General features: G+C 36.4%; 3 protein-coding genes across 5 annotated transcripts; all 3 read right to left on the minus strand.

Moving 5' to 3' along the window:
* Positions 1 to 2985: 2985 nt before the first annotated feature.
* On the minus strand, positions 2986 to 8674 carry LOC137743816 (putative serine/threonine-protein kinase PBL28). 3 transcript variants are annotated; one of them, XM_088680567.1, is made up of 10 exons: positions 8279 to 8674; positions 7932 to 7988; positions 7685 to 7820; positions 6740 to 7095; positions 5748 to 5983; positions 5500 to 5626; positions 5356 to 5427; positions 5097 to 5271; positions 4070 to 4202; positions 2986 to 3381 (listed from the first exon to the last, which is right to left on the minus strand). In XM_088680567.1, the coding sequence occupies exons 1-10, from the start codon at positions 8379 to 8381 to the stop codon at positions 3136 to 3138; spliced, it is 1641 nt and encodes a 546-aa protein (XP_088536693.1). In that variant the 5' UTR covers positions 8382 to 8674; the 3' UTR covers positions 2986 to 3135. The 3 variants fall into 3 exon arrangements, with proteins under 3 accessions (XP_088536693.1, XP_088536694.1, XP_068339852.2); XM_088680568.1 differs by having other exon boundaries at positions 2986 to 3987; positions 8279 to 8657; XM_068483751.2 differs by lacking the exon at positions 7932 to 7988 and having other exon boundaries at positions 8279 to 8657.
* A 9705-nt stretch (positions 8675 to 18379) lies between these two features.
* LOC137743065 (uncharacterized) lies at positions 18380 to 19049 on the minus strand. Its single transcript, XM_068482983.2, has one exon. The coding sequence runs from the start codon at positions 18981 to 18983 to the stop codon at positions 18576 to 18578; it is 408 nt and encodes a 135-aa protein (XP_068339084.2). The 5' UTR covers positions 18984 to 19049; the 3' UTR covers positions 18380 to 18575.
* Positions 19050 to 25947: 6898 nt separating this feature from the next.
* Positions 25948 to 27877, minus strand: LOC137742678 (putative aquaporin PIP2-2). Its single transcript, XM_068482605.2, has 4 exons — positions 27401 to 27877; positions 26781 to 27076; positions 26482 to 26622; positions 25948 to 26400 (listed from the first exon to the last, which is right to left on the minus strand). Exons 1-4 carry the CDS (start codon positions 27693 to 27695, stop codon positions 26287 to 26289), a joined length of 846 nt encoding a protein of 281 aa, XP_068338706.2. The 5' UTR covers positions 27696 to 27877; the 3' UTR covers positions 25948 to 26286.
* Positions 27878 to 27902: the final 25 nt, after the last annotated feature.

Below are 27902 nucleotides of genomic sequence, written 5' to 3' on the forward strand. Positions count from 1 at the left end.
CTTAGAGGAAAAGATGGTTTCAACTTTCAAGAGAAGGCAGAGAGTTCGAAAAGAGAGAAAGAGAGAGAGAGAGGAGAGAACCGGTTTTCAAAAACAAAAATGGTGGTGATGTGTAAGTGATGATAAGAATTGGTGGTTCAGTGTGTAGGTTTAGAGAGAGAGGGAGAGAGTGACGTGAGGGTGGGGTGTGTTTGTGTCAGAGGTAAAGAGAAAAGATGTGAGAGAGGTGAGAGAGAGAGATGGGACCAGTTGATATTAAATGGGGAATGATGCATGCTCTGACCGGTTTTGATGCTCCAAAGTTGAAAGTGTCACCAACCCAGATAAAATTAAAATCATAAATAAAAGACTCATGCTCTGATCGGTTTTGGCTCCAAAGTTCAAAGTAGACACCAATAAAATCATAAATAAAAGAGAGAGGATTTCGGGGATGATATCAATGTGCGTGGTTTCATTAAGGGATAACTGGCATGGCTTTCTAGTAGTTTTATTATTAACCACCCAACCCATTACTTCAAATTTTTACTTTTATTTTTAAAAAAAAATTGATATAATCATTCAAAATGTCTTAAGTTATATGGCATATATGTTTAATGCGTTTTTAAATTTTAGACTTGTTGGATACTATTTTTGTATTTTATCATTCTTTTATTATCTTATCCATGGATTTAATATAAGTATAATTTTTCATGTGTCAATATGCATTATTTACAAGATATACAAGAAATTAACCTAAATCCGCCTAGACCGCCTAGGTGCCCGCCTAGCCACCTAGGCGCTAGGCGCTGACTAACGCCTAGCGTTTTTTAGAACCTTGCTCAAAATACATTTGCACATTGGCTTATTGCTAGTTCGATTCTCTTCCTGCACTTGTGTTTTGGTGGCTCTCATGGTGGTGTTGAGCTTTGGGCCTTGGCTAGTTAGTTTCTTTTGTGTGTTTCTCTTTAGGCCATTTGTAATGTTCTATTTCTAAACAAAGAAGCTTTATTGACCAAAAAAAAAAAAAGGGTTAAAACCCATTTTAGTGTTGTAAACATTCATAGTTTAAGTGTGATTGTGTAAATCCTAGATTAGATTTGATTCTAGTTATCCTTTCCTATTACATCTTGTATTCCTTGGGGATGAAGGAATATCTTCTCTCCTTTTACTACTATAAATAAAGGCATAATGTAGGAGGGATAACAACACACATTCCCCTACAATTCTACAAACACATCTCTCTCAATTTCTCTACCCTTACAGCCGACCCTATTATATTTGTCAGATAAAATAGACCACAACACGTTATCAACAAGCTCCTACCACTGCGCTTAAGAATCTAATGTTGAAGAATTTTTCTGCATCAAACCAGTTCATCCATATCATCACGCAATCATGTTCTTCCAAAACAAAGGTTTTTATCTCGATATTTTTTGCAGCCCTGATTGCATAAACATTCACCATAATGCATAACCCAACTTTACGTTTTTTGAATTTTAGATTCCACATAAATTGTGTATGCATTATATTCATAATTGTTGAATTATGTGAATTTGATATTTGCCATGAATTGCATCAAATATATGTACATGCATTATACTATTGAATTGAATATACTTTGAATTAAATTATATATGAATTGAATTGAAAAAAAAAATAGAAAAAAAGAAAGAAAGAAATCAGAACAAGCAACCTCAGTTCTTCGAACCCATGCCCTCGCGCCATTGAACCAGGCCTGCAACTTGGGTGGCCGAGCCGTGCCAAGCCGCGAGTTCCCCAGTCGGAGCCGAGGGCTCCAGGATTAAAACCCAGAGATCCCGACGTCTTCCATGGCGTCTTCCCCCGTCGTAGGTTGGCCGGCAGCCAATCCCCATCCACGGGTCACCATGTTTGATAACCTGAAGCTTGTCCTCGATACCAGTTGACCGAGATTGTCGAATCTCGTCGGAATTTTTTTTTTAAATTTCCAATTCGTATTACTAGGGTTTTGATAGAACGTCAAGATTTTTCAATCTCTGTTCATATTTGAGGTCTTCATTGACCCATGGACTCGCCCCAAGCACCGTTGTCCCAAAGCACGACCACTCGAAGCGGTGGCGCCGACCTTCTTCCTCGGCGAACACACCTAGCTACGACTGGGGTGTCTTTGGACCCAACCTGAACCTTATTAGGCTCCATCTCTCGGCATGCTCTCTAATTTTTTGGGCCCCTTGTATAGGCCCATAAGTTGTTTGACCAACCCGCGAAAAAAAAAAAAGAAAAAAAAAACAAAAGTTTTTTTCTTTGGGCTCGCTTGAAGCGACTCGTGTAAACATAAGTTTTTTTGGTTAAGCTTGCCCGAAGCAACCCACTACCTAGGCCCGGCCTATTTTTCTTCCCCCCTGGTTTCACTATTTGCGCGCACTCTGTTTGGGCCTGTAGCCCCACCCGAGACCAAACCCAACCCAATTTTTGGGCCTAGGTTACACAGATCACATTATTTTGAAGCCACCAGTGGGCTTATTTTTCTTTTGAGCCCCGAGTTTTATTTGCCTAATTATTTTAGGCCCAATGGGTTTTATATTTTTTCACCCATACTTTAATTTGGCCCAAAGTCCAAATAATTAAGTTCAATTATAATTCTAGACCTAAAGTTCTATTCTTGCATATTCTTGTTGCATTTTTCTGTGTATATATTTGTGTTTGCATGCAGGAATAGCTGAACTTGAAGTTCATAATTATTTCGAAACCTGAAGTTTCTTACAAACATGCCTTGTTTGAAAACCTGAAGTTTTCATTTAAAACCATCACCCATGAAAACCCAAAGTTTTTTCATCCAAAATTAAACCAATACATGTCTATTAGAACCTATATGTTCTACTCCTATGTGAATGGATTAATATTAGTTTAGATTAAAATATTCATTAACTAATTTTAAATTAATAAAAATTATTTAACTATGTAAAACAACTTAAATCAGTAAGGTAAAAAAAATAAAAATCAAATCGCAGTCCAAAAACTTTGAACTTTATCAACCTAATCAATCTGAACTTTTACTATTTTCATTTGATTTATTTACTCAAGAATGTTTGTATATATTATATATTTTTCTTGTGTAATTAATTACAATCGATCGAATTTATAAAAGAACGAAGAGATGACACTGATACAGGGAACTCATTTGAAAAGCTCACTCCCAAGAGTCACAGCACCTATCTCCTCATCAACTTCTATATGAAAATGGCTACTTTCTCTCCCTCGATGGATTCGTTCTAGCACCTCCACAACAATCTGCATCTGCGGCCTTCGTTCGCTACCATCTACACACATCAATGCCAGCTCCATCATCTGTTTTGCAGTTTGCCACGACTTGTCACCTAAAGTTTTGTCAACAAATCTGCCTAAATCCTTGCAATCCTTTGCCTACGAAAGCAAACGGAACTTGATAATGAATGAAAGGGTTGAAAGGGTAACAATATAGGCTGCACTTCGCCTTGTTGCTTTCTTTTTTTGTTTACAGTAGTGTCACACAAGCAGATCTTATGAAAGAACGAAAAGTCTACTTCTTTGAATGACAAACTTTTAAGTACGTAAAGTCAGTGAAGTTTCATAACTACGCATAAATGCATGTATAAAGATGAAAGCCTGTAAATGCTAGAGTGAATGCATTGTTCAGAACCGACAACTCTCTCTCCCTCTCCACAACCTTTTGATCTCAGAAGGTGCTAGGATTTTCGCTCTACTGCATCTCTCACACACTCTAAATTCTTTCTTTACGAGCTCTTCAATTACGTCACTTGATCTTATCCAAAAAGGATCAGAAAAACCTGCAAGCTACTCTAGGATCTTGAGAATATCCATTATATTAGGGAGAGCTTCAGCCATCATTTTGCTTGCCTTAGAGAAGTGAGGTGTCCATCCACATAAAGACGTGTGGAGTGCAAGAGTGTAGAAGGTGAGGTGTTTTGCATTAAACGCGCCTTTCTTCAGTGTATGAAAAGGAACAGCCAAGTTCCGGATGGCCTATCCCTAAAATGTAAACGATATGGCTCTAAAGAGTAAAGACGGGAGGAATAGGAAGTTATCATTTGGGCAAGATACAGATATATACCTGCAATATTAAATTATCCACTGAGTTCAACTGGTTTCTTGCATTCGCTTCACGTCCACTGACCAATTCCAGTAAGAAGACCCCGAAACTGTAAACATCACTTCTCTCTGAAAACTTCTTTGATGAATCTAACCTATAGGGAAAAAAAGAGTAGATTAGATATAGACATTGTCAATAAATCAATCTAAACACAAAAACCATAGTTCTAGAATGAATGATATCTGAAGTTTTTGCTAAATTGATTGTCAGGCATACTTCGTTAAGAGTGGATTAGCATACTTCGTTATTATTGGAAGACCAAGATATCTGAAGTTTTTTCTTCAAACGAATTAGTCAACTTAAAATTCGAAGCAACTTCCACTATAAGAACTAGAGGCGCAACTTGATGAAGCACTCAGAAGCAGATTGCTACTAGCTGCTCAATGTAGTACTAGAAGAAAGTTAAATCATATTACCGTAAATTAATACAATCAACTTCTAATCTTGATTTTGGCACTCAAATGGTTATAGAACTCGACATAAGTTCTGTTAGGGCGGTATAATTTACAACGGGATGCTAGGAGAGGAAAAGAACATCCAGTAGCATTGCGAGAAGTCACTTTCTGTCTTCTAGTTATTAAAAGTACGCATTATTCTGGTGGTGATGCTACGGCAACTAGCCACCATAACGAAGTATGCTTGTCAGGCATATCCATGAGAAAATTTAATTGTGGTTACTTTCTGCTAAATTGACTTAAAGAAGCATAGAATTATAAAATAGAGCGACCAAAGGGTACTGTTAAGTGCTAGATTGTTTTTGCCAATCTAGATCGCTTAACGTGCAAAAATGACCTGCAAGGAATTGATAGAGGAATCTTTGGAGAATAAGCTGGACGAGGAAACTTACTCTTATATTCCTCGCACACAATTCTTGCACATCAAGTAATCTTGATCGTTAGTGACAAATAGCATTACAGGCACAAAGAGGTGCCATCTGCATCCTACCATCTACCATACAGACTTGCACTTTAAAGATAAGATTACATACTCTGGGTCAACAAAGCAATCAACGGCTGAAGATGAGCCAGCATGATGACCCACTAGCAATTTGGTTAGTCCATAATCAGACACCTTGGCAGTAAAGTTTTCGTCCAGAAGAACGTTGCTTGTTCTAAAATGCATGTGCAGAAGAGGAGGCACCAAACTGCGAAGGTGTGCAAGTCCTTGTGCAAAATAAATGAAAGAGGAAAGTTCAATTATTTTATGCAAAAGAGACTTGCTGAAAGAACTTGAAGCAGGTGATGTACCTTTGGCTGCTCCCAAAGCAATCAATAGCCTTTGCCTTATGCCCAACCTTCCAATAGGCAAACCTTCAGCATCTGCATAATTATGTTGTTAAAGAGGGGGAGAGAGAGAACGAAAAAGAGTGAAAGTGTGTAGAGAGAGAGTACCATATAGATGATTCCCAACATTTCCATTTGGAAGATAGTCATATACAAGTAACTGTTGAGTAGCATCTTGACAATAACCAATAAGCCTGAGAATATGCATGTGGTTGACACGAGCTACGTGCTTCACCTGTATCGGCTCAAAAGAAGTCAGAATATTAAGAAGTTGTTACGGAATGATTTTCTAGGCACTACCTCACTAAGAAAGTCATGGTTTACTAGATACGATATATGAATAGGAACTTGCATACCTCATGAAAGAAATACTGAGTTGGGGCATGTAGGCGTCTCTTGATAGCTACAATAGTCCCATCTTGGAGCAATCCCTTGTAGACCAATCCAAATCTACCTTGGCTTATGATATTAGTTTCACTGAAATTGCTTGTCGCTTGCTCCAATTCCAATATGGTGAGTTGCCTCAAGTTTGGTGCATTGTAAGGAGAATGAGCAACGGCATAGGGAGATGCGTCCCCTCTTTCCCACTGAACTGAAGGAAATCAAAGAAACCAAATCACCAAACTTACCCAGTGAGCCAAACCACAACCTTAACAGATAGAAACACCAGTTAATATTCTTGTACAACATTATCAATCGAGCATGAAATAACTTCGCATCATTTTCAGTCACATCCTACTGTTACGTCTGTAATTTTTTAATACAGCGTCGATGATAGAGAGTACTTTTATACAAAAGTGACGTACACTAGGACTGAATTCTACGAGACGCACCTCATAATGCCAACTTTGGACCTTCTAGCTAGGATTATTCCCCCCATTTTTTATTCTTTTTGGGTTAATTAGAATGCATAGTGGTTAAATACAGATAATCAAAATGCATAGATGCTTTGCTCCCTTTCCTAGAAGAAACGAATTGATTTATCTTGAGGACCTGTTTGGGAAACACCAACTTGAGAAAGGCATGTCCATATTGTACTAGAGTGGTGTGTGGCCAGAAACTCATTACGTAGCCCAGTGCTCTTTCAATTTTGAAGCCTTCGAAACAGTGTCTGTAAAGTTGTATTGTTCATCATTTGACTCAACAAGAATACGCAAGGCAACTGATATTTCACATGTTTTATGTCGTTCCTCTTTTAATAAACACTGAAGGCTGAAGGCATATGCAATGCAAGGAATCCAAGAATTCTTTGGCTAATGATCAGTGCAGTTAGATGTTTCCTCATTTGAGTCATTTTACATCCTTTCTGGGACTGAAAATTTCCTCAAATGGTTATGAGCTAACTTACCAGGAGGTGATGGTGCAGATGACACTGTCTCAGATGTTTGCCTAGTTAATCTTTTTACACGCATCAAGCACATGTAAATGAGCATCACTACGATAATCACAAGCAGAGTGGCAACAACTCCACCAATAATTGCTGCAACTTTTGGTTTTGTTGAATGGTTACCACGAACTTTTTCCACAGGTGTGAGTGTTGGAGTTCCATTATCCCCATCAACTATGGCTGCTATCCTCCTGCTTCTTGGTTTATGGTGCCCTTTTTGTAGTTGAATTGAAGAGTGTGTAATGAAAAGTCTTGGAACAAAAGGTGGCAAACTGACTGCGTTAGCCCGCAGGGGAACTGAACAGATACCAGAAAACCTGTTGGAAGTATAACATCTAAGGTACTTGCAATACACGTCAAAGCTCAAAAGGTTAGGTCCATATCTATAAGAAAATTATTTAGACTGGTGGCAGTCTTCATAAAGCTCCTCAGTACAAAAACCGTAAACTTTGTCTCCTCAGTTACATTGGTAGTACTGTAAAACAAAAATTGAATGGGGCTTTCACACAATGTGTTTTATGTAACTAGTTGAACATGATACACTAACTTGGAATCTTGAAGTAAAACCCATGGAAGGTATTGTATCACGATCCAATACAATATACAGGTCCTCGAGGAGCCGGTTTGTAAAACTAGAATGTTGTTACAAACAGGGGATTAACTTTTTGGCCAGTTTCAATATATGTTCAACACAAGTACTGATATGCATTACTACAAAACTTTAATTTGTAGCTAATTTCCTGGCAGTAATCAAGTTATTCGCTATTCGCTTGCGTCTTATATTAATGCTATGAAGGCAACAATTGTTCTACTTTGAATATGTTTGATGAATCATCATATACTATTTACTTCTGCACTGCTAGAGAGAGAGAGAGAGAGAGAGAGAGAGAGAGAGAGAGAGCTTACAAAGAAACAACACATGGGTCCTTCAGTTTATGACAGTTGACAATTTTCCATTGTGTTAGACAAGGACATCTTCCAATTCGACCTTTGAGTAGTTGTGGGCTTCCACCATCGCTCTTGAAAGTTAGTAGAGCTTCAGCTATGCGTTTCAGAGAGGGAAACAAAACAATAAAAAATCAGCATTCTTCGAAATGGCAATCGCAATGAAGATTAAGCAAAGTAAGAATATGACAGCCTAAACATCATGCACCTTTTGCGTCAATCGCATGCCTAGCCACACCGTTTCGAACATGAACAAAACCGTATCCTTTCAGACCAAAAAATAAATCAATGAGAAGATAAATTACAGCATAGCAGTTTAAAAGGAATTCCGAAATCCAAAACAATTCTAAACACCGTTTACATATTCAAAACAGCATATCAACGAGGAGATAAATTTCATCTTATGACTCAAATAAGGGGCACAAGCAGACGTGACAATAACCAAGTTGGCTGGAGCAACATGCTCTCGCTCTGCACCCAAGTTCGAATCCCGTTTCCCACTTTTAGATTAGATTAGAATACCGCTCGAATAAAAAATACATAGAGAAAAAGTACCGTAAACTTTGTAGCTTGTTCTGCTGGGTTCCAAAAGATGGATGAGAATAAGCAGAGGCAGCTGTTGCCAGCAGAACAAGCGCATTGTCAATAAGCCCAACATTTCGTTCACACTTGGCAGACAAAATCACAAAAATCCCACATCCCAAGGGATTCCCATGGGAATCTCAGAAACATCCGCATGAACAAGTTCAAATCTTGGGAGCTGCTCAAGTCCTCAAAGCCCAGGTAGTGAATGTGAATGATGATAAGTGAAAGAGAAAGTGCTGTGCTTTTCCCTCCGGTTTTTCACATTTCACCTTAAAATAAAAAGCCGCTTTTTCTCACATGGCTTTCTGCTTCTGCTGTTCATAAAATCTAGGATTCTCAGGAAAACAATGAGAACCCCCAAGTTTCAAAATCTTTTAAAGATTGTCGGCCTTTTGATGCGACAAAAAAAGAACAGTGAAAGAGAGATGCTAAAGAGATTTTCAATATACTCTCATCTCATACTTTTTGCACAATATATTAAAAGATTGATATAATAATTGACATTAAATTGTAAGTTGTCAGAGAGCTCATAAGATGTCTCACTTTAAAAGTCTCCTTAACATTCCTCACAATGAAAAAATAGTACATATATACAGACAAAAATTATTTAACGCAAAGCTAAAGTGTGACTAAATGGGTCTGCACTTCATTGTTAGAACATGTTTATTGTTTTTTTCCTTCCACATGTCAAGGAAAAGTCACCATTGCCATAATCAGAGGCGGTTTTAAGGGAGCGAAAAATGCAATCGCACACGACTCTAAATTTGAGCGAGCTTCAAAAAAAAAATTTGTCATCTAATATTTACATATCCTTTGCATTTCTCATAGTGAAACAAGAGTACATATATACTGACAAAAATTAGTTAACTCAAAGCTAAAGTGTGAATAAATGGGCTCGCACTTCATTGTTAGAACACGTTAACAGTTTTTTTTATTCCACATGTCAAGGAAGAGTCACCATTGCCGCTGTCTTTTTTCTTCCACAGGTTCCAAATTTGAAGAGGCTCCAAAAAAATTTGCTGTAGTATATGCCTACACAAAAACTGTGTGTGTGTTGTAAAAAGGTCAAAGTTAGAGGAATAACCTTTTTAATGGTAGGTGTAAGGTAGATGTAAAATGCCACACTTAAACTATAGCACAAGAGGATAACAAATAAAAGGCAGAGGAATAGATGATGTTACTGATATTTCTCTCTTGTTTTGCTTCTTCTTATATTTTATGTTACATGAAAACATGCGGAGTGCTCTATTTATAGAGCAACTCCAAACTGATGCAGTTAATGCATTTTGAAATTTACGACACTTCGTCTGACTATACAATCTCTATGTATTCAACTTTCACTTTGCATGGGCATTGAAAACTTCTGCCCATGCTGAAGAATTCTGCTAACATACTGTGTGGGCATTCATTGCCTTCAGACTTTTCAACACTCCCCCTTGGATGCCCACATATCAACATGAGTTGCCTCGTTAAAACCTTACTTGGAAAAACCCAGTGGGAAAAAACCATAGCGAAGGAAAAAGAGTACAACTTTTCCTGGATCGTTGATATAGTGTCAAGTATGCTTATGTTGCCTCGTTAAAACCTTGATAGGAAAAACCCAGTGGGAAAAATCCTAATCGAAGGAAAAAGAGTACAACAAGCATGTATCATGGATACTCCCCCTGATATGTTTCTCCCCCTGATTCTGCATTCTCCAAATTTAGATGTTTGGTAAGTCGACGTAATCCGATGCCTTGCACTAACTTCTGAAATGTGCACTTTGGTAGAGATTTGGTGAACAAGTCTGCCAAATTTTCATTTGAACGGATTTGTCTAACTTCAATAACTTTAGCCTTCTGAAGCTCATGAGCACTGAAAAACTTTGGAGATATGTGTTTAGTCTTATCGCCCTTGATGAATCATTCCTTCATTTGGGCAACACAGGCTGCATTATCTTCATGGATGACAGTTGGGTTGTCTGTCTTCGAAGCTAGACCGCATGAATTCCGAATATGATGGATCATTGATCTTAACCAAGAACATTCACGACTTGCTTCATGTAAAGCAAGTATTTCTGAATGATTTGAAGATGTAGCAACTAATGTTTGCTTGGTTGAGCGCCATGAGATTGCTGTATCTCCATTCTTAAACACATATCCAGTTTGTGAGCGGGCTTTATGCGGATCAGAGAGGAAACCAGCATCTGCATATCCAACAAGGACCTGGTCATCTGTGGAGTTCTTTGAGTAGAAGAGACCCATGTCTGTTGTCCCACGAAGGTATCGCAATACATCTTTGATACCTTTCCAATGGCGAATTGTTGGAGCAGAGCTATACCTTGCTAACAAGTTAACTGAAAAAGCCATATCTGGTCTAGTATTTGGCGCAGTGGGAGAGACGAAAAATGGACATACCTTTGATTCTGTAAAATTTTAGATGACAGAGGTGAGAGGTGGATAGTGCTTCACCGGATTTATGGCGTTGTACTTTCCACTGACATGAGAGCTTCTCGTGCTGATAACGTGTTATAAAAAGGTCAAAGTTAGAGGAATAACCTTTTTAATGGTAAGTGCAAGGTAGATGTAAAATGCCACACTAAAACTATAGCACAAGAGGATAACAAATAAAAGGCAGAGGAATAGATGATGTTACTGATATTTCTCTCTTGTTTTGCTTCTTCTTATATTTTCTGTTACATGAAAACATGCGGAGTGTTCTATTTATAGAGCAACTCCAAACTGATGCAGTTAATGCATTTTGAAATTTACGACACTTCGTCTGACTATACAATCTCTATGTATTCAACTTTCACTTTGCATGGGCATTGAAAACTTCTGCCCATGCTGAAGAATTCTGCTAACATACTGTGTGGGCATTCATTGCCTTCAGACTTTTCAACAGTGTGAACATTTTTTATTTTTGTTTTTAAAGTAGAAACAGAGAGGAAGACAGTAACAACATCCCAATGGGGGCTTTATCCTCAATGAGGCTACTACATTTGAAGCCTTAGTGAGAAATTTCATCTCCAATGAGCCGGAAAATAAAGATACATCCACCACTTGGGCTAGTAACTTTCTTTCTTGAGTAGCATAAATTTGAGCTACATCTAGGCCAAAAAACAGTGGGTCCATGAGAAAAGTAGCAACCCATGTGAGCCAAATTATATCACTCTCCCTCCACTTGTGAATACACTTATACTTTCATTTTATTATTTTTTTTAATTCATTTTTCTTACATGTTTTTGTTCCAAAGATCCTCCTACATTTTGTCTGTATGTTTAATGTGTAAGACATAAAATGATATAAGCTATTCTACAAAAAGGCTCACTTTTATTATTCTAAAAATGTAGATTCCCCCTTAAAACTTTAACACATCAAATATATTTTTTCCGACTTAAACCCGTTTATTGGGCTTTAACCAAAAAAAAAAAAAATTCATTAAATTTTCTTTATGACTCAGATTACATAATTTTATATTCCTAAAATGCCCCTTATTATGTGATGAAACATTTGTTTGTGTTTGTTTGTAATTTGGCTAATTAATGATTGTTTTAAATTCCATAAGAATTAAAATTTCAAGTTGATTTAACGTTCATGGGCATTGGTGGGTGAAATTTTCAAATAATTTTTTTCAAAATTGTATGATACTAATTTATCAATTGGTGCTAGGTAAATTGTTGTGTTGTACGTGAAAATCAAATTATATTAGAGACCAAAGTGGAGGTTTGTATCTTTCAACGGATGAGATTGAGATAAGAAAATCTAATCCAACGAACAATTCATAAATAATGAAATCTAATTTTGTCAGAATTAGAACTTTTTTAGGTTGAAATGTTCATAAATAAAAAAATTAAAAAAAATTAAGATAACACGTCCAAAAATCAACTTAAGAAAAGTTAACATAAAAAAAAAAAATTTATCGCATAATCAAATTACTACATATATATATATAGCCTCATATAGAGTCCGAAAAAAATAACCCTTCATTGGGAAAAATTCTTTTGTAAAACTCCAAAAATTTCTCGAAGCTCTAAAATTGGCTATATCCATCATTTTTACAGCCCCATATAAAACCCCTCACTGAGAATGCTCTAAGAGAGAACGTAAGCGTGGGGATTTGGGAGAGAGGGGAGTGAGGTTTATTTCTTGTGTTTTGACTTTGTTGAGCTCCCTTGTGCGGGTTTACATCCGAAAAAAATTCTTCTCCCAGAAAAGCAGCCAAACACATACATTATGAATGACGTGACACACAAAATACATTCCAAGTAGGTCCGCATTTCCTATGACATAAGAACGGTTAGTTCTTCAAAAACCGTCTTTCTTGGCCTCTTTCAGTCTTCGCATTTGTTTCCCGTCGCAGATTACCACACAGCATTAAATTATTAGTTGTTCAAAATTTATGAAATTCAAATCATAATGTGTTGCTTTATGGAGAATTGGAAATGATTACGACAAATTGTTATGTGAGATATCAATTGTTAAAGTAAGTAGGTCTCACAATGCGTTAACAGTTGACAGTCACTCATGTACGGATCAACGATTGCTACTTGCACTTGCACAACTCTTATAGAGATTCACAATAGGTTTTAGATGTAAGTCTTTGTCAATTTATATAGAGAATGAGCATGTCGTGTGTACTTTTTCTTGTGCCATTACATTTTATTAGTTACTAGCCATGCACGCGCTCATGCACATGCAAAAGGCATTTTTTGAATCACAGTGTGCTACACGCGACGTTTTAAATGTATTTATATGCGTAAATTGACAAACGGAGTCAAATATTTGAAGTAAATGAATAATCTTAGATCATACTAGAAGAAACCCTGCATAAACCAATTAAAGTAGCTGAATTCACATAATAAAATCAATCTCTATAAAATACATTAAGAATAGAGAAAATAATATTTAATAAACAATTAATTGAATTACATTATTGCTAGTCCATTATGAGGCTAAGCACACCCCCTCCCCCTTAGTGTAGATAACATCGTTTGTTGAAAAAAATAATCATTTGACAACTAATTTAATCACATTATTATCCGCATGCAAAAGACATTTTTTATAACCGGCATTACACGCCTCTTAAGATGTTTTGAACGTGTTTAAAAAAATAATATTAATTAACAACTGATTGAATCACATTATTGCTAGCATATTGTGAGGCTAAGCCCACCCCTCCCCCTTAGTATAGATAATATCGTTTGTTAAAAATAAAATAAAAACAATCATTTGACAACTAATTTAATGTAATTTAATCACATTATTATCCGTGTGCGAAAGACATTCTTTATAACCGGCATTACAAGCCTCTTAAGATGTTTTGAACATGTTTAAAAATAGAGAAAATAATATTTAATAAATAACTGATTGAATCACATTATTGCTAGTCCATTATGAGGCTAAACCCACCCCCTCCCCCCTTAGTGTAGATAATATCATTTGTTAAAAATAAAAAAAATAAAAAAACAATCGTTTGACATCTAATTTAATTACATTATTATCTACGTGTGAAAGACTTTTTTTATAATTGGCATTACACGCCTCTTAAGATGTTTTGAACATGTTTAAAATAGAGAAAATAATATTTAATAAACAACTAATTGAATTACATTATTGCTAACCCATTGTGAGGCTAACCCACCCCCTCCCCCTTAGTGTAGATAATATCATTTGTTAAAAAAAAAAAAAAACAATCATTTGCCAGCTAATTTAATCACATTATTTTATCCGCGTGCGAATGACTTTTTTTATAACCGGTATTACACGCCTCTTAAGATGTTTTGAATCACATTATTGCTAGCCTATTGTGAGGTACTACTTAAAAAATAAAAATAAAAACAAACAAACAAACCACAAAAAAATAAATTATTAAAAAAATACTGTTAAAATGACGAAAATGCCTCCACCTTATTTGATGCATTATTTTGGGATTCTTTTGAAGTTTTTTTGTCTTGGGAGCGTTTTTGTCCAAATATTTTTGTTGAAGTTTGTTGACAATAAAATCACTATTCACCTTTTCCATTGGCTTTATTTATAGATAGATATATATAAAGGGTTTTTGAGTTTACATGATATAAGTTGTAGTGAGCCCATGAGGAGATGGGTTAGAACAGTCACTTAAATAAGAGTGGGATTTTAGCCGTTGATGCAAGCAGATCTCATAGTTCATTAATGGATGACAGTTACTCACGTGTATGGACAACAATTACTAGCAAAACTATTATAATGAAAAATGAGATAGACATTTTGGATGAAATGTTCTGTCAAATTATATATCTTAAATGTACAAGTGAACTTAATTTGAGATTCAAAGAAGAATGCGGAATTGTAATTTTATTTTTCAAAGTAGGAACAAATTTGAGATTGTATCCGCAGCAAAACAAAAAATTTTGCCTTCTAAATTTGGAGAAGAACTTACATACAACTAGGACGACAATATGACACTAACCCAAACTAATTACACATGAGTACTTCCACTAGTTGCATGTAATTAAGTTTCTCTCATAAATTTGAGATGGTTGTATAACCCAATTATAACTTCTTCCAAGTTTCGACATCCAACTTCCAACCCAAGTTATAAATTCAACATCAAGGCCGTTAAGATCTTTTCTCTAACGGAGGTTTCCCACATGGTCCTCCAAAGTATAAGACACTTCGGAGCACCATAAACTTTTTGCAAACTCTAAAGTATCAGATACCCCGGATCACCATAAAACTATTGCAGAATATATTCATTGCAGCGTGTATATATGTAAATTCTCATGTGCCATTGTGTGTGTATATAGAGAGGGTTTATCTATGGGTTTGCATTCATGATATAAGTACTGGCGAGTTTATGAGGAAGGAGGGTTTTTGCCTTTTGGGCACCAGGTCATTGTTGGACTGGTCCTGCACAATCCTGCGGTTCATGGAGACGGAGTCCAAAAAATCTCGCAACCAGCAACAGTCACATGACACTGGGTGGCTGTGCTGCCGAGCGTTGGCAGAGGGGACTCACATGCAAAATGCCTTCCCTACTTTGTCTGCCCCATTTTCTCAACTTGGGAGAAGTGGAAGGATAAACCAATTTGGTCTTACTCTAATCTTTATCCTTGTTTTAAAAAGTTGGTTTTTATGGAAGAAAGAAGTACTCTAGCCCTTTTTTTCCTTCACGCAGGCATTATTGGGAGGAGGATTTTATGATAAACATTTTTAACTATTTGAGTTGCACATCTTTAATTTGGTAGTTCAAAAATTGCGTTAACTCATCCGCATCTTTTCAATTTGGTTTGCTTAAAAGCCAAAATGAATGCAACATCGTAGCTACTGTTGAAGTTTACCTCTAAATTAACTTTCTCACACCACAACGTTCTTACACAACAACTTTACCAAACAGCCGAACAATAAAAAACTTTTTGAAAAAACAAAAGTTGTCTCAAATATTCAACAAGGTCTTACTTTGAAAAACTAAGAATTTGTAAATAAGTTTATATGGAGTGTGATTACTTTTTTCGTTGAAATTAGCTTTAGAGTGAAACCTCAACTTTTTCAAATAGTGCATTCAAATGAAGATCATTTTAAGATAAATAGAGATTCTTGAGATTGTATTCACCTCAAATATGGGCTAACATAACAATGCTCAACCGGAGATTTTAACACTGCATTCTCTTAGAGCCATTTTGTTATCTGAAAGCGTTTTTAACCCTCTCGTAAGCATATTCACGGGGATCGTTGTGTTCGAGCAGCGCATGTGCATCTACAACTCCCTTTCTGACGCCAAACCTCTATGAGTTTCCCAAGTAGTTACTAGTTTCCTTGTCTAGTTGTTGCGTTACGGCGACTGAAAACCCTAGCTTTAGTGTGTAAAGTCTTAATCTTGTTGATTTGTAGCTTTTCCCAATTGGTCATATTAACCTGTTGATGAGGTTTTGGGGAGGATTAGGATTGCTTAATCAGCATACTTGGCTCATTTGCTGTGGAAATATATTTTGATTATTTTTATCTTATTTTATTTTTATATGATAATCATTTTCTCTACGTGGCCATGTCAATAACGGGGTGATTCTTAAAACACTAGAAAACTTTTGCAAAGGGTCTTGTGCTATAAGTCTATAACGATGTAGAACGGAATTGGCGATGATCGCGATTCACGAGTTATGTGGGGAATGAAACGGTGGGAAAATCAGGGGATGGATATCTGTACTTATTCATTTCGGCTGGTAATTGTATGGGTTTTCTGTCTCTCCTTTCTCCTGTAACTTATCAGAAGATTATTGGAATGTGTTGATATGAAAAATTTTGACTTTGATGATGTACAATTGTAATTTCATAGTTAGGCGTATAGCTCGACATATACATCTAATTCAATTGTATTAATCACAAATGTCTAAGGCATTACATACATGTTTTTTTTTTTTTTTACAATTTAGGGTCTTAATGGTTGCTTGATAGAAATGTTTGTTCCTTATATGACGTTTGTTAATTGAGCAGTAATAGCAAAGAAAGCAACGTCTTCTCGAAAAATGGTACATGCTTTTGGGAATGGGATCAATTGAAATGTGGTGTGTCATAATCGTTAGCAATTCTCTTGATTATGTATAGAAAACATTAGCGGACTTATGAGTATTGTGTTGCAATATAGGATCAATGAACTGAAGATTAATGATCTACTTGGCGGAATATCCATTACTTTAAGAAAAGAGTTATTACTTTCTTGAAATTGTTCATGGTCAGCTGTCATTGTTCATTGCTAATTATAGGAATAATTATTAGGCAAAATCCAAAATGACCTTCGTTCTTTTTTTGTAAATCTAAATACTGGCTTTTCCATTAATGATATTATAGGAAGAATTATTGCGTCGTAAACATTTAATGAGGTGCGTTTAGGAGGAAAAATGAAGTTGAACTAGGTTAATTTCAGCTTAAATTTCTTTGATGCAGCTATTGCTTGTGCAATAGAAGTTGGTGAATCATAAAATTCTTAGCTCATTAAAGTTGAAGAATAAGCGGTTGAGTTTAGAATCCCTTTTGTTTTGGCTTGCGCACTTGGGATGTTTTTTGGTCGAAAGCGAACTTGGGATTTATGCCTTTATGTTATGGACTTCTGTGCATTTGCGTATTTGGCTTATTTCTTGGGTCTTCTCTATCAAACTTATCATGTAGCAGGAAACTGTGAACTTTACTTGCCAATAAGTGTGTATTGACACAGAATGAATGTTCACTGAATTGTTTAGCTCCTAGCTTGCTGTGATTGAATTCTAATAATTTCAACTTTCAAACTTCTGCAGATTACAGAGCCCATTTTTGGAAGGAAATCTCGTGCAGAGTTGGCGCACCTTTGGAACAAAGCTGTGGACCAGACATTTCGACCTGTGATCGAGTCTCTTAGTTCATCTGGATGGTAGATATACGTACTGCACTGCTTTCGTGACATTAATACATGCTAAACTGAATTTGCCCCACTTTTGTATTTTTGCATATGTTGAGCAACCAGACCATGATTTCAAAGGCATAATAGTTTTGCTGGCAAACTATATTTTTATTTTTGAATTTATATCAGTGAATATGCTTGTCTTTCTCTTCATGATTCGTGACTTTCAGGATACCTCAACATGTACGAAAGATAATACACAAAAGGGAACCCGAATGGCTTTGGCCCTTATTGTCAAACCAATCCATCTGATTCTTTTCTTCCATTGCGACCATTGGAAGTTGCTTTCTAACTAAACATATATCTAGCTTTATGGTTGTTACTGCAAATTCCTCACCTAGGGTTTGACTGTGACTTTCCTTTCTGCTGTTTGTGACACTTTTGGTTTACTTTAGGAATGCCTTTCATCCTTTTGAAAAATGAGGACACAAGCGTTTGCGGATTCTAGCTCAAAGGTAGAGTACTTTTGTATCCATAGTTATGATAAGAGTTCGATGTTGACGCTTTTAGAAATTGTAGGACAGAATCATGAAACCATTTTTTTTATTTTTTTACTTTCATTATTGTATGATACTTGCCATTTAACTTTTTAACTTGTGACCTCCATTTTCTTTCATATTGCTCTCAATGTGGATTGCGTTAGTAATCATTTGGTTCCTTAGTTGCTTGAATGCTGAAAGGTGAACGAAATTAATTACCATTTAATAAATACTTTTTACTAGTAAATACCGTGCACTGGTCACTAATGATTATAGATACATACTACATAATCTGGTTTTAGTACAGTGGAGGATAGATCAGAGAGAGATCCAAGTAGGGTTGTAGTCTTGTAGATGGCTTGGTCAAGCCATGAGGTTCATGCAGTGAGAAGAGAACTTCATACATCGGGTTGAACTGTGTTGGCTCGACTCATATGTGATCTGCGTGTGACAAACACATGGTAAGCCCCCATTGCCAGAAAAACTGCAAATGCTAAACCGCACACAATTCCAGCAACCCCAGCAGCTCCGTATCCCGTACCGCCTTTCTGTGATGTAGAGTATTTGCTCTCGTGTGCTTCTGTTGCTTGCACTTGAGCTGCCACATGCAATGGTGAGCAACTGGATGCAACACATGGGTCTTTGGAAATGGGGTTTTGTGACGTTGGATTGAAGAAATCATACGCTGACGGTGAAATTCCCATTGGGTTTGCTCTGGCAAGGCCGTGGGGGGCTCTCTCGTCAGCAAAAGCAACGGAGAGAAAGGTCAGAGAAGAGAAGAGAAAGATGGAAACCCTTGAAGGCATTTTTTCAGACTTGCTAATGAAGTAGTAGTAGTAGTAGTAGTTAGTGTTTTTGTATGAAACGTGTGGGTGCTTTAGTGTGGCTTTTATAAGATCCTAGGAGGGGGTGGTGGTTGCTTGGACTAGAATTTTGGTTATGAAAAAGAGGTCCGGGAGGGAACAGAATGATGGTGGTGGCATGCTGTACTCTATTGATCTTCCCCATCCCCTAATAAAAATGTCTAAATTCTAGAAATACCCTTTTCAAGGTCAATTTCGTTGCTTTTTTTTTTTACACTAATCTATCCAAGTTCTTGACCCGACTAATCACTAGCTCCTCTGCTTGAGTGCCTTAATTTTACACATGAGTGGGGACGTGGAATATAATTAATCTTCTCCAAACCTTTATGTCCTTACTCAATTGATAGGTTTTCACAATCATATTAACATACTAATTAAATTCGTGGTTGTCACATGCAGACCACTTTTCTCAACCCATATCATTAATTATTTTCTGTTTAGGTTTTCGAAGTCTTCCTTCTATCTTTTAAGAGCATCCCTAATGAGCAGTTTGGATGTTTTATTGGTAAGTTCTCCGATGGACGAGATGTAAAACACCTATTGGCCAGACAATGTAAGTAAAAATACAAATGTCATTCTTACCATATTTGTATCATCTCTTTAATAGAGATGAGATTCACATGTGTTGGTGGGTCCTACCTCTACTAGAGAGATGATACAAATAGATGGTAAGTGTAGCATTACTCAAGTAAAAATATAAATTCTTTATTTTTTCAATTTTTAGAAGTTGTGCCCCGTCATTGAGTAAAACATATATTTTTATATCTCATAAATGTAAAATGAAATGTATCCGGAACATGATGCTTTAGGCCATATGTAATTATATAAGTTGAGGAAAAAAAAAATTTATTGTCCACTTATATAATGACATATGATTTTATATCTCACACATGTGGTTTTATATATCTGATTTGTATACCTCTATCAAAGATGCTATGAGAAGGGGAGTTGAATACGGAATTTCTGAGTACAAAAATAAATTTTCACGATCAAGTTTGAAGTCTAGTTTAATTATCATTATAAAAAAAAAAAAAAAAAAGTTCATTTAAATTGTTCTTGTAATACCGTACAAGTACAATTATACATCCATTGGAAACAAGCGTGGATGTGGTTTTATGAAGGTTTCTTAGATTGGAGGGACAGAAAAGGCAACGTGCGTTCATATCCATTTCATGATGTGTATAATTGTAATCATAATGGCAGCCAAGCTTTGTGTGCGTGTCACCGGCCTTGATATTTGACATTATTGAACTTGTTTAAACGCATGCCATTGCCAATTTCACTAACCTCAAATAAATATATTTCCTTTCTCCCTCACCCTCGAGAGATTTTTTTAGTGTGATCGGAACACGAAATGATACACCACGTGTCATTATACAAATAGTAGGATATGTGTGTTAAAAAATTAATAACTTAAAAACTAAAATTTCTCATAATTTATATAAAAACACATGACATATCACTCACGTTCCTGTCTCAATGAAAATTTTATCCTCACCCTCCACTCTAACATTACAATCATGACTCGTCACACCCTTTCAAAGCTTTTTGTTCAACTCTCTCTCTCTCTCTCTCTCTCTCTCTCTCTCTCTCTCTCTCTCTCTCTCTCTCTCTCTCTCTGTGACACAGTGGCACTGAGGCTTCACTTAATGCATACACAAGATCCTTGTTAATTGGTTCAGGGCATCCCATGTTTGAGCAATGCACCTTCCAAATCACAAGAGTTTGATTGTATGTGATAAACATCTCATTCTGTTGGCTACTTTAAACATGTCTTTGTGTTTTGTGTTTTGTAAGCAAAATACTTAGATATCACTAGTTTAAATCCTTCCAACATTGGGCATTAAATGTGAATACCACTCGTTTGGTGTTTAGGAATTACATGGATAGATCGATTAGTAAAATTCAAGGTATATTAGAGGTAAAGATGGATGAATTTTCATTTAAAAGGATTTGGACATGAAGAGACATACGTCTATTAATTTTACTATTTTTTGTTCTGAAGAAGGGATTAAAATGTAAATATCTTCTTAATGAGTAATTTATTTTCTATCTTCAAGTTCGACACAATTATTTCATTTCTTCCTTAGGTGTCCCTTTAATATAGTGGACCGGTTATCTATCCCAATTTCTTAGGTGTCCCTTTAATCTATTTTCTATAGAACTCGTTTATTGGCATAGAGTACGAAAATGTTATGTGATATGACACGTCAGTTGGTCTTGTACAAAATTAGATCAACGAGGTGGGCCGAAGCCCAATGAAGCCCAAGGAGGATAAGGCTCCAAGCCCTTGGCTGGTGTGCTTTTCTCCCAACTTCGGAGTCACCGAAGTAGTCCGGTAGAGTCCTCCTACATCATCCTGCAGCACTCCTCAAGGGAGACTTTGGTAGAGAGCCGGAGGATGAGCGTGAGTAGTAACGCCACAATGCGATCATCAGGAGCATGGAAGAGATCAAGCCCTCGGCCAAGCAACGGCCATGAATGACTGGCACTTTACTGACAATGCTGGTAGAGGTGGGTTCAAAAAACTGAAAACTGAAAAAAAAATCGGACCGAACACTAAACCGAAAAAAAAAAAAACCAAACGGAGTCCCTTTACACTTTATGAATGTATGCCCATTTTTGTGAAACTTTTGTTGCCAAGTTTGAAACTAGGTCTAGGGCTTTTTCAAGGAGCATACTTGGTTCAATTGGGGAGGATATTTCATTGATTATAGAGGAAAGTTTTGAATGGCTTTGAAACTTTGAAAAGCTTCTCTATTTGTTTGCTTTTTGAATGGATACGGTTATCATTTTTTCTGTGCAATTGAGGTTGTTGATAGCATCGAATTGGTTTATATGATCTTGTATATGTACAACTACCTTCCCATTTTTCCTATTTTCTTATTATTAGTCTACCAATGTAAGCCTCTATTCTAAATTCCATATTAAAAAATGATCAAATTTTATAAAATTAAAAAAATCGAAACCGAACTAAATAAAACCAAACCGAAAAAAAAAAAACAAACCGAATAAAATTGAAAGAAAATTGAACCGAACCGAACCAAACCAAAGTTTCTATTCAGTTTCGGTTTTGGCAAAAAACCGAACCGAATGAAACCGAACCCACCTCTAAATGTTGGTGGTGGCGAAGAACAAGAAGTTCGAGAATAGGCCCTAGCGTAAAAAAAAAAAAGAAAAATGAAAAAAAGAATTTAGAGAGCAAGTTAGATCAAAATGACTTTCACGAGACAATGTGGGATTTTGAAAATCTTTTAGACGACACAGCAACATTTAAACCCATTCCATGCGAATCATGATGACGGACCTTGACTTCAAATCCATTGAGCTCGGCTCGGTATGTGAAACATGAACTCTGGCCGAAAGAAGCTTTCAAAATAGTGAATGCCCATCAAAGTTATGTTTCATGTATAAACACCAAACTTTTCTACACAATTTTTTTATTAGAGTAAATTTAAGGGAGTTTTCATGAAAAGAGTTTGGGTTAAGTTTGTTTTAATAAAAAATTATGCTATAAATTTATTTAATGAAAAAGATTTAGATTTTAATGAAAAAATCTTAAATTTTAATAAAAAGGACAAGATAACTTAAATTTTAATGAAAAAAACATCATTTTAATATTAAAAAAAATTAAAAAAAAAAACTGACACGCGGACCTGCGTGTCCTCATACAAACTACTTATGAAACTTAGTACATTATTGTTTATGAAACTTTGTACTATTTGTGAAACTTTCTACACTATTTATGAAACTTAACAGTACTACATTGTTTATGAAACTTAACGATAGATGAAGATTAATTATATATGTAGTTATATAATAACATATGTGTAAAAACAATATAAAATTCCTAATCCTACTTTTGTGTATATAATCTACAAGGGACGAATTTGACTAAATTCATGCACAAGCAGTAGTCTAATACAGATACGAAGAAAATATTGGAAAATATAAAATTGTTAGAGAGAAAGAGGAAAGGCGTTGTTGTCAGGGAGAGTAGTTGATGGAGGAGAAGGAGATGAAGAATAATGAGGCGATGATGAAGTATTGCACGCACTTTACTTAGGTTTTTTTTTTTCGTTATCTTGTCCTTATCATTAAATAAAATTATAGGATAGCTTTTGGTTAAAATTCAAAGTTTTGAAGTCTTTTTCATTAGTTTTCCTTAAATTTTAATGCTAATGTTTGGGCCCATAATGATAGTTTGGGCCGAGTTTGGAGGCGCTCTCAGCCCAATAACCATTTAGAATCCTGTTATGGGTCGTCCAGTCATCATGGGCCATCTAGTCAGGGTCGGCTAAATCCTATTGCGAGCGGGATTGATTTAGATAAGGGTAAGGTAGTCGAAACCTAGTGCAACAAGGAGTCTTAAGGCTAAGGATGAGGATGCTGAGAATTAGGGGATGATCTGGTTTGTTAAAGAACTTGGTTCAGAGTCCTATTGAAGTTAGAATTGGCCGAGGCCTAATCAGATTAGGTTGAGGAGTTCTAATCCGAGTATGATTCTAGCTCGGCCATGAGGGGTTTGCTACTATAAATAAAGAAGGGAGTACATCATTCAAGCCTTCTCCAATTCAACACGCAAATTGCCCTGCGCAAAGCTTCTCAACAACCTTTGAGATTTTATCATTCTCCTCTTTCTTCCCGCCAACACATCTTTAGTTTGGATAAACAGCACTGTGAAAGCAACCAACGACATCTTCAGTTTGGATAAATAGCACTAGAGCCGTAGAATCAGCTGACTGAGGAGCACCTTCAGTTTGGATAAACATCATTGCTTCGAGACTGACTGGTTTATTTATTCAAATCTCAGTCGACAAGGATTTTCAAGTCCTTGTTGGTAGAGGTTATCTCATCAGCCTTCTCAACGAAGTGAGGCGTTGCAGGTTACTAGGCTCGGCACGTTGAACGCCAAGTTGTTTTATGATTGAATATTCACAAGTACACTTTAAAGTTCGACATTCCGACGGCCGAACCACATTTACCATCAAGACATACATCTATTTTGAGTATTTGTGTCTATATAGTCTGGTGCCAATTCGGCGTGCTTATACTCTCACGAATATAATCACCGTGACTGAACCCGGGGCCGACGATTTGTGAACTTTGCAGAAGTAGAGGCCTTGTCTTCAAGCTTTAGAACCCGAAGGCTGAGACGTGTTTCTTCCTCGGCCGCAGTCGCAAGATCAAGAAGTCAGCAGCGCGCTTAACGCAACATCAGCATATTTTACTCCCCGGCCGAGCCCGACCATCAAGTTGGCACACCCCGCACATAACCGAATGACGTAGTTAGCTCATTAGTTACTCGGCCTACGTGCCACGTAGGCTTGGTAGTTTTTAAAACCAACAGCTAAGTAGATCAATTTTTTAGACTAAATTTACTAAACATGTGATGTGTCTAATTTATTCATAGAATACCGCAAAGCATGCGGAAGATGAAGTAAGAACATTATTTCGCCAAACACCTTAAACAAATAAGTAGAAAAAACGTATAATTTAAAGAAGAAAATCACAAACCGTATAACCTAAATGATATTTATTTGCTGCTTTGTCACTGCTTACGAAAATAGATAATAGTCTATAGTGTATGTAAGAGTTAACATTGTACAATACTTGTATTCATAATCCTCAGCATATGCTATGAGCCTATGTCATTCAATCAATTAAAAAAAATGAAGGTTATTTTTATCGAAAAATTAGTAAGTATCATAACGAACTTCTATTCATGAGTAAATTAAAGAGTATTAATTCTTGCATCCAAATTCATCTATTTGTTCTCTCACTTATAAACATTTGGACATGAACTATCATTAAATTACCCAAAAATAATTAATTTTCTAATTAACCTAACGAATAAGAGTGACATGAGTGGCAGCAAAACATCTCTCTCATTACATACGTAACTCCAACACCAAAAGTCTTTAAATTAAAGCAATATCTGCATCATCAAGCAGCTTAAAGCATTACCTACTTATTCCTCCCCAGAAAACGACCACAAAGCCATAGAATATCGACGAAGATAAGATAGAATAATCACTACAAAAAAAACTCTAAATAATTATTTCATGCAACATCATCCACCTTTTAAAAAGATAGACAAACCCAGCCCTAATGACCTGGCATGCATTATACATGTGTTGTCCCTATAGGCTATGGCCCTAACTACTGCATGCCAAAGATAATGGAAATCAAATGCACCATCGATCTCACTGCCAAGGACCACCACCACCACCAAAACCCTAGCTACATAAAGCATCTTTATTATTTTTTGGCATGTTTATCAACACCAGTTAAATATATGATATAAACAATCTCATCAGCAGCTTTTAAATATTTGAAACGATAAGAACGTATCGAACTCAACTCATCTCTGGTTTTGATATTATATTATTGCAATTAAAATTTAAATTACACCCACAATCCCAATTCGAAAGAGAGGTCGTAGATTGATAGATAAGAAAACAAGGTGAAAAAACTGCATCCAAATGATTCATTAGCGTTTTTCGATGGATTTAATTTAATTAGTTTCTTATATGATTAAGTGATGAATAAATATATATAATTTCATGAGTTATCTATTGATCAGATTCAAACTCAATACTTCTTTCAACGTTAAGAAGAGAAATGTACTAACAAAAGCTAGCTCGTCGCTTCATCATGGGATATGATATCACATTTCTACCAAATTACACCAATGGAAACGTGGAGTGCTCATACCATGGAGACAAATTAAGAGTGTAATTTAGCCAAAATTTTATTTATAAACCCCACCATTTAACAAAAGTTAAGTTAAAGTGTATCTTTCATTATCTCTTAATCAAATGACCCCATTTTCAAACCTGATTAATTAACTCTACCTAATCTGATAATTGTGCTGAGGAATATTCATTAAACTAAAACCAGGATAAGCATTACAAGGTACAACTCGTATTTCATTAGCTTTCTCTGGCATCAATATAAATACACAACCACTTGAAAAGGTGACAAGAGAAAGTAGTAAATAAAATAAAAGATAAGAATACACAGAAGAAATGAAAATAGCACAAACATGCAAAGCAAAGATAACAAAGAAGAGAGGGATACAAAATAGCACTCTTTGCCCAAAGCCGTGATTATCTACAGTTCCACAGCCCTTCAAATTTCTCCTTTTGAGACCATGAGAGACTTGTACTCCTCTATTTTGTTATTCCTTTAGAAACACGATCTCCATTTGAAAACCATGGATGAAATTAAAAGGCTTAATTAATTAAGCATTGCTTCTGAAAGATCCCAGAGCCTTGATGGCTCCTGCTCTCAGAATGTATTGGTGGTAGAAGGCAGCAATGGCAGCTCCAATGAAAGGTCCAAGCCAGAAGATCCACTGGGATATAAAACAAAACCAATTAATAAGAGAAAATAAAATAATTAAGTCAATTTTTGGGAAAACTGAGAGGGATCATACTTGGTCATCCCAAGCTTTGTCCTTGTTATAGATGACAGCAGCTCCTAAACTCCTAGCAGGGTTGATGCCAGTTCCAGTGATGGGAATAGTGGCCAAGTGAACAATGAACACAGCAAATCCAATGGGAAGTGGGGCCAAGACCTTAATTTAAGACGATAAATAATTTGTAGAGTTAATAAAATTGCCTAAAATGAACCAAAAATTGAGTGATGATTTGGTGTAGTGACACTCGGTCTGAAATTTATATGAGCCACGAGTTCAAATCTCATAGCTGACAATTGAGTGAGAGATGTGCTTACAGGGACGTGAGAGTCTCTGGCATTTCTCTTGGGGTCAGTGGCGGAGAAGACGGTGTAGACAAGAACAAAGGTACCAATGATCTCAGCACCCAAACCAGTGCCCTTGTTGTAGCCAGCAGACAACTCGTTGGCTCCACCACCATACTTCACGTAGTATGACTTCTGGAAGGCCTTCACCAACCCTACACCGCAGATAGCACCCAAACACTGTGCTATGATGTACAACACTGCCCTGATCAGTGAAACCTTGCGAGCCAAGAACAGCCCAAAGGTCACAGCTGGGTTAATGTGTCCTCCTGCAATTGTCATAGAACAAGACTTAGATTCTGTTATAAGTACTTTTGTATAAAGCGCTTTTAGTCCGTAACAGTTTTTGTTAGTAGCACTTTTAATGTGAACACTGAAATTTATTAAAAGTTCAAGTACTTCTGAAACCCTAGAGTCACTCGAACTTCCTCCAAAAGCACTTATTATATGTTTACAGGAATTTCTTTCAAGTGCTTCTGAGATTTCATAAAAAAAAGTTCTGTTTTTGTCAAACACTTCCAAAAGTGCTTCTAAAGTTTCAAAAGCACTTTTATCTATTTATGCTAAGGACCGAGAAAAAAAAGAAGACATACCTGAGATACCGGCGGTGCAGTAAACAAGGACGAAAATCATCCCACCGAAGGCCCAAGCGATACCAAGAATGCCAACGCCGCCGCATTGGTCAGCCTCGCTCTGGGATTTGTAGCCAATGACGGTCAAAACTGTGATGTAAAGGAAGAGGAGGGTGGCAATGAACTCAGCAATGAGAGCTCTGTAGAAGGACCACTTGGTGAGCTCCTCAGCATCAAACAAGGGGGTTGGAGGAGGGTCATGGTAGTCTTTGGCGGCAAACTCACCGTGCTCAGCTACCTCTACATCTTTTGCCATGGCTTCTGTGACTAATTAAGTGGCTTTTGGCTTTTGAGGAATGAGAGAAGAGAGATGTCGTTTGGGATTGTGAGTGTGGATGGAGAGGTGTGAGTGTAGAGGGGTATATATGGGGCAGATAAGAGTGATTGTATGCTAAACAATAATTACGAAAGTAAGTATGTTTATGTTATTGTTTAAGTAAATAATACATGATGATGAAAATGA

The sequence above is a fragment of the Pyrus communis genome, chromosome 11, assembly GCF_041283825.1.
Source record: "Pyrus communis isolate YQ-2024b chromosome 11, ASM4128382v1, whole genome shotgun sequence".
NCBI classification, from domain to species: domain Eukaryota; kingdom Viridiplantae; phylum Streptophyta; class Magnoliopsida; order Rosales; family Rosaceae; genus Pyrus; species Pyrus communis.